At 40.1% G+C, this 7123-nt stretch overlaps 1 protein-coding gene across 2 annotated transcripts in view; it reads left to right on the top strand.

The window, feature by feature from the left end:
* The window catches only part of chrnb1 (cholinergic receptor, nicotinic, beta 1 (muscle)), a 24801-nt gene that overhangs the window by 6448 nt on the left and 11230 nt on the right, over positions 1-7123 (top strand). Inside the window, exons 3-8 of one of the 2 annotated variants that reach the window (XM_013915142.1) lie at positions 455-499; positions 1016-1125; positions 3061-3169; positions 3271-3415; positions 3607-3792; positions 5869-6092. In XM_013915142.1, coding sequence (XP_013770596.1) covers positions 455-499; positions 1016-1125; positions 3061-3169; positions 3271-3415; positions 3607-3792; positions 5869-6092 — 819 coding nt within the window. The remainder of the gene's footprint in view (positions 1-454; positions 500-1015; positions 1126-3060; positions 3170-3270; positions 3416-3606; positions 3793-5868; positions 6093-7123) is intronic. The other variant, XM_013915143.1, reaches the window with a different exon arrangement.

The following is a 7123-nucleotide window of genomic DNA, read 5'->3' as shown; positions in this document are numbered from 1 at the left end:
CATTAAACTGATGGATGGTGTTTGGTGGGAATGGTACTTACAGCACTTTTCTGCTTTTGCTGAGCACTCAAAGTGCTTTCTTATTATAAGCCCCATTCACAAACCTATTTCTACACCTAAGAGCTGTTTTAAAACCTGTCTTTCACATTTCATTGAAAGCTTTGCAGGCAAATTAGGATTCAGTATCTTAACCACAGATACGTTGACATGCACCTTAGAGAAACTGAGGATTGAACCACTGACCTTCTGATTAGTAGACAACCTGCTCTGCCTCCTGTACCACAGCTGCCCTGAATACCATTTTTCAAACTCTCACCACCACAAAACCTGTAATGCCATTAGGGTGTTCTTTGTGCATAACTCTGTATCTGTATCCCTACAAAATGAAAAACGATCTGAAGCAAACAGTTATGAAGTACATACTGAAATGCATATTTTCGCATTTTTATAACAGAATATGAAAAATGAAGAAATGAGCACCACTGTTGTCATGAATCTGGTGAGTCTATTTGCATGCCTGCTCGTCATACTTGCAAATTGAAGTAAATCTTAAGCCGATAGAATGAATTATCCAACAGCTTTCTGAGTGTACTCTAACTGAAAAACTCTTTCACATCACACTGAGCAGCTCATCCGTGACTCCTACTCCAGTGGCAGTATGTTTATTAACACGGGGCCTCGTCTTTCGAGTACAGCTCAGTGCCATTGCACACTGTGCATATAATCAGTAGAACAGTTGGAGTAGTCATAATAGCAGGCAAAATGAAAAAATATGCAAATTGTGTTTTGTTATGCAAGGACAAATGCACAGGGAAGCCATCCCTGTGGAATCTAATTACAGAAGTGGAGAAATGAAAGATAAAGTGATACAATGACAAATTGGTTGCATTTGTTAAAGCAAAGTTTCTGCTTGCTGTCATTTTCTGCTTTAATCCCAACTCTTTTCATGGACTTGTGGATAATAACATCCCTACGTATTAAAAAAAAACAAGCTTTTATAAAAATGTTCAAACAGGAATGGACAGATTATCGGTTGTCATGGAAACCGAAGGAGCACAATGGGATTCAGGTGCTACGCATCCCCTCTGGGAAGGTTTGGCTTCCTGACATCGTCCTCATCAATAAGTAAGTATCAGCATTGCAACTTGCATTAGCATTAGCATTAGCATTAACGTTAACATTAACAAAGACTTGAAAGGAGAACGTTTTTGATCTCTTTGTTCCATTTTTGTATTTGTATGCAGTGTTTGCAACCTTTTGTACTTACTAATTTACCCCTACCTGAGTGAAATAAACAAGTATTGCCATATAGTAAATATTTTCATATCAAATCCGTATCCATCGTACTATATTGTTTTGAAATTGGACACATTGCATACCCCTGTAGCTTGTAGCTGCAGGCCACTGGAGACTAGGTGATGGGCCAGGTAAATTATAGTAGTGCTCATGTGTATTGGAAAAACTATATAACACAGCATTAAATTAAAGATTTAGATACTCAGAACAGCAAGTTTAGTCTTTTCCCCATATTGGCTCACGCAGACACGCTCCCATTAACACCACTGTAAATATCCCCACTGCTCCATTCATCAACACTTTATAGGCAATTAAGCAGCATGGCTCCCTAATAACTGAGCTGATAGCACCGCTCAGCTACTTCAGCTTGTGAGGCGTTCATTTGGAACCGCACGGATACACACAAATATGCACGTCCACACAAATGCAAATTTGCGCGTGCTTCTCTTGGGTTGTTCAATGCCGGCCATTTTAGCAGCAGCACTTTCACAGGGACAGATTTTTAGGAGGGCCCGGGGTAAAGACACAAGCTTCTCATTGTTCAATTATCAGAGACATAAAACTCAAACACTGTACACTGACAGAAGGCTAAATCTGTGTCTAATTGACTTGATGTCTTTGTTGTGCATTGTGTTATGAGCCTGACAGCTTAGTATAGGAACAACATTAGCGCTGCACTTACAGTCAAAGTGCCCCATAAAAAGTGTGCAAAGAATCTCCATTTAATGCCAGTTACAATGTTTAGATGTGGGAGTGGAGCTAAATGTTCATATTCTACACAGCCGTGGCTTTGCCTTGTCTGTCTCTTTCTAAGCTTTGTCAGAGGAACTGAGATGATAACAAAACAAAGACTACAACTGAGATGCAAACTTTGATTGCTGCTATTTTGCAACTTTATAACTTAAGTCAGCAGCATAGAGAGTTGTTATTGCTTCAGTACTCTAATAATGCCTTGGTGGTGCAGCTGCAGAACAGAGACACCTCACTGTTTGTCACATTTTAGTTTATGCTGGCTGGATTTCCTCACCAAGCCCTCTCAGCTATCTTTGTAAAAGCAAAGTCACAATAAACCATCCATCTCCAGCACAAAATAGATTACTTCCCATAGTACGGAGGGGGGGGAGGGGGGGGGGGGAGGGCGTCTCTGACCTTTACAGAAAAGTGAAACCAAAAAGTCATTTCTTGTTACAGTTTTACTCAATTGCTCTGTCACATTTTTGAAGTTTCTTAAAAACACATTTTCCAAAGCAGACCTCTGATAAAGAAAAGAGAAAGTTTTCACAGAACTTTGTGGAGTATGTTCTTAGTGCATCTATAGAAATTAAGACAGTAAGTAGCAGCCAGATGTTACCAGCCTAATGCAATTGAGGAACTGATCATCAGCAAGTGTCACCGTGTCTCTAAAAAGTAGAAGTTTTGGCAGTTTGCAGGTCTGGAGCATTCAGCTGTGTGTTAACACAATGCCAAGGAGGTAAAACATCAGCAACGATCTTAGAGAAGCAATTGTTGCAACACATATAAGTGAAACTAATGACAAATGCAGGGACTTTTCGTCTAAGAAGAGTCTTATTTAACTGTTAGACAACAGAACAAATGCAATTCATTTGATACAATACAATTTGGGCTATGTTTCAAGATATGTTATGGAATTCTGTGATATGTCACCATCCATAACATACTACAGATTACCTCAACATATAACATGTGATATAGTTTGATTTATTAACCAAACTGGCTAATTTGTATTTCATGTTTTGTTTTCAGTAATGATGGACAGTTTGATGTGGCCCTACACGTCCATGTTCAGGTTTACAGTAATGGCAGGGTAACCTGGACTCCCCCTGCTCTGTACTGCAGTTCCTGTGGAGTCAAGGTAATTTTCCACAGATCTACTATGTATTTATCTTCCATCCAGTTTCGTCTAAGCTTGGACGTTGTTTCCGACTCGTTTAAATGCCAGTTTTTTGTGTCTAGGTAACATATTTCCCATTCGACTGGCAGAACTGCACCATGCAGTTTCGCTCTTACACATATGACTCAACAGAAATCGACCTGCAGTATGCCCTGAATTCAAAAGGCAAGGAGATTCGGGAGATCCAGCTGGACGAGTCTTTCAGTGGTGAGCACTCATGACGTGATACATATATTCTTAAGTAGAAGTACTTCAGATGTATTTTGATGTTACTGTATATTCAAAGCATCGCATTTTTGCATAATCCCTTCTTGTGGTTTGCAAATGTGTTGCTAGTGTAATACGATTACTAAATGCGCTAAAATTAATAGAAATCTAAGCTGTCGATGTTTCTCTAGAGAGTGGTGAGTGGTACGTAAGACACAAGCCAAGCAGGAAGAACACATTTGATGACGAATATGAGGAAATGACTTTTTACCTGATCATCGAGAGGAAGCCTCTGTACTACATCATCAACATCATCATCCCTTGCATCCTGATTACTATCATCGCCATCTTCAACTTCTATCTGCCTCCCGATGCAGGTAAACACTTTACAGAAATTGCTTTCAGATCACTTGATGACTATGAATTAAAGCTCTCTTTATGTGACCACCAGGATCGTAAACAAGCTCCACCTTGATGTAAAACTGCTAATACCATTTCCCAATTGAGTTTGTGTGGTCGGTTTAAAATGGGCAATCAGGCATTTAGCTAATTATAAAGGGATCCAATTTCAGATTAGATAGGTGCTTCCCGGAACACAGTTGAATTGATAACCTTTAAAATGAAGGAGGTAGAAAAACAGCTTAGAGCAATCGGCTTGACTCTGTCCTTTCCCTTATACGCTTACCTTTATGTTTGGACAAGCCTGCTCATTGGGTACATTGATTGATTGGGACACACATATGCAAAATATAACCTGAGATATTAAAGTTTGACTTAGCACAAAACCCACAGATGTGCAAATATGCATGAATCTCAATAAGGTACACAGATCGGAACATAACATAACATACTGCATTCCTGCATAGCTGTATTAATATTCATTGACATGATACTGTCATTATGCATTGATGTAGGCATGTATTTTAGTATATAAATATATTAAACATTGATAAAGTTATTATTTTCTTGAACAATGATGTAGGCCTATTTTTAGGAGTTTATAATAGCTATAAAAAGTCATTTTAACACTCTGTAATATTTTTATTTACATTTTTTGGAACGTGTGGGAGAAAAAGTATTGCAGAAAATGTCTGATTAGGATAACTGCTAAACGTATCATAGTTTACTGACCAGTGTGTGCCATCTGCTTTGTTCACTGAAAAAAGCAACCAGGCAAGTGACCTTTAAAAACAACCACTAAGAGTCTTATTGGGATGATCAAGCAAAAGCTTCTTTTTGCTGCTCCCGTATTCACAAGTGGTCGCCACCAGAGATGTATCTGCATATTTGATTGGCGGAACTTTCTGCTGAATCGCCTTCCTGACGCAACCCTCACAGGGATTTGTGTCTCCTACTAGTCTTGAACCAGGGTCATATGAAATGACTGATTTGAACACGCAGTAAAGGGACACATAAACAGCACAGGGAATCGTAGGGTTTGTTTTTTTAATCTCCTCCAGTTTTACATTAATTTTCCAGTGATGCAGAAAGAGATGCTTTGCTTCTCAGTGAGAGGCTTCAAACTGCTCTCTTAACCTACCAGCTCAACCCTTCTGGGCCCTGTACTATGAAGCAAGCTCAGCATACCCAGGATGCCTTTCTGTTATCTGGATTCATTTACCCCAACGCTGACAGTCAGGATAAGCCGTCACACGGAGTTGGTTAGAAACTTGCTAAATTAACCCTGGGTCTTGGTGTAAATCGTTTGCAGCCAACAGAAAGAAATCCATGCATCCATCCACTCGCTTCCACTTGTCCTTTTCAGGGTCGCGGGGGGCGCTGGAGCCTATCCCAGCTGTCATAGGGTGAGAGGCGGGGTACACCCTGGACAGATCGCCAGTCTGTCGCAGGGCCAACACACAGAAACGGAAATACATTAAATTTAAATAAAAAAGTTGTCTCTAAGAAACCAAGAGACATTAGATGCTACTGGAAAACCTTAAATCTTCCTATTGCATGTGCACAGAGGTCTGAGGGATCTACCAGGACTGGTAACGCAATTCTCTTGGAAAACTAAGTTGATCTCTAATTGGGAAGGAGATTAGGCTCGCAGTATAAATGATCATGTGATGCACCCAGGTAAGACGTGAACCACTTTTGCAGTAGATATAACTGCAGGTTAACCCTGAAGTTACCTTGGTGATGAAATCTGGCCTCGTAGTACAGGCCTGTGGTCATTTACAAACACAGTTCGTACACAGTTTGTACGTGACCACAGAATGAACTAAAGAGCCAATGCTGTGTCACCCAATCAGCCTCACTTAGAATGGGAGATGAATTTTTCATTAGCATCATTGCTAGTAAATTACATTCACCAGATGCTCCTCGAATCTCAGTGAGTTGAAAATGGAACAAACCTTGGCCCGGTAAAGCTTAATGAGTCGTAACACAGGAACAAGAAATGCGCTGTTTCTGACTTTCCTAAATAATTGTGTTTTTTTTTTCTTTGCAAGGTGAGAAGATGGGTTTGTCAATCAATGTGCTGCTCACCCTCACCGTGTTCCTGCTGCTGCTGGCTGATAAGATCCCCGAGACCTCGCTGGGTGTTCCCATCATCGTCAACTACATCATGTTTACCATGGTCCTGGTCACATTCTCTGTCATCCTCAGCGTGGTTGTCCTCAACCTCCACCATCGCTCTCCCAACACCCACATGATGCCAATGTGGGTCCGCAAGGTGAGCGTACATTTCAGGGTCACACAAGCTTAATTTTTGCCTGCTTGGCACATCATCATACAAGACTTCTGAAAGGAAATAATATCTGTGTCTCTTAAGAAATAGTTTTTGTCTTTCTAGCATGTGTTGTTACAGTGTCTTGCATATATACTGTAGGTTGTTCATTTGTGCCAGAACAGCCCAGAAGCACAAGCAATCTTTCTTTCTGTTGTCTGAGGTTTTGTCAGAATACCACCTTTCATTTGCATTGTGAAAATACGTTAAGGGAAGTCATTAAGTGGCCAGCATGTCTGTGAGGAGAGCTGGAAAGGACAGGGGGATATTGGGAGGCTATGTGATAAATGAAAAAAACTTCTAAACATTGAATTATCTGTCAGCAAGGAAGTAGAGCAAGAGGTAGGTTAGGACCATCAACTCTAATTAGTGTGACCCAAGAGACCATCTATCTATCTATGCAACTCCAAGGTGAGTTGCATTTCCAACTTCAACAAGACTTCAATATGTTATATGTTTTGTTTAAATTACAGTTAAAAAACACCAGATAATTGCAACAAGACATTGCACGAATGCTAAAGAGACTTTAATGTAATGTCCATATTTTTAGACACACATTTTTCCATATTAGAAATTGGTTGAATGTAGTGAATCATATATACAACCAAGCTACACCTACCAACTTCCTTCAAGCATGACTTGATCATCGCTTGGCCTGTGACTATCAGGAGTGATAGTCACAGGCCAAGCGATGATCTTTTTAGGACACTTTTATTACAAATTTTAGAAAGTAGATTCAGTCCATTTGCAGGTTGCGTCCAGATCAACAGAATTAACTTTCTGTGAATTAACTTTATTTTGTACTCAGTCAGATGGTCATGGAATATATGTCACGACTGGGGCAGCAGCCGTGTGATGTGTGGAAGGAGGACTCAAATGCAGCACTTATTCAGATGTGACGGTGATTTATTAAGAATACCGAACATAAAGTGGGGATGGCAAAACAGAACTAAGGATGACCTAAACTGGGAGAAACT

This window comes from Pundamilia nyererei, unplaced genomic scaffold (genome assembly GCF_000239375.1).
Source record: "Pundamilia nyererei isolate P.nyererei 1_Seehausen unplaced genomic scaffold, PunNye1.0 scaffold00260, whole genome shotgun sequence".
Classification (NCBI taxonomy): Eukaryota; Metazoa; Chordata; class Actinopteri; order Cichliformes; family Cichlidae; genus Pundamilia; species Pundamilia nyererei.
Note: the sequence above shows the minus strand (reverse complement) of the source record. Positions and strands in the feature narration are given on the sequence as shown.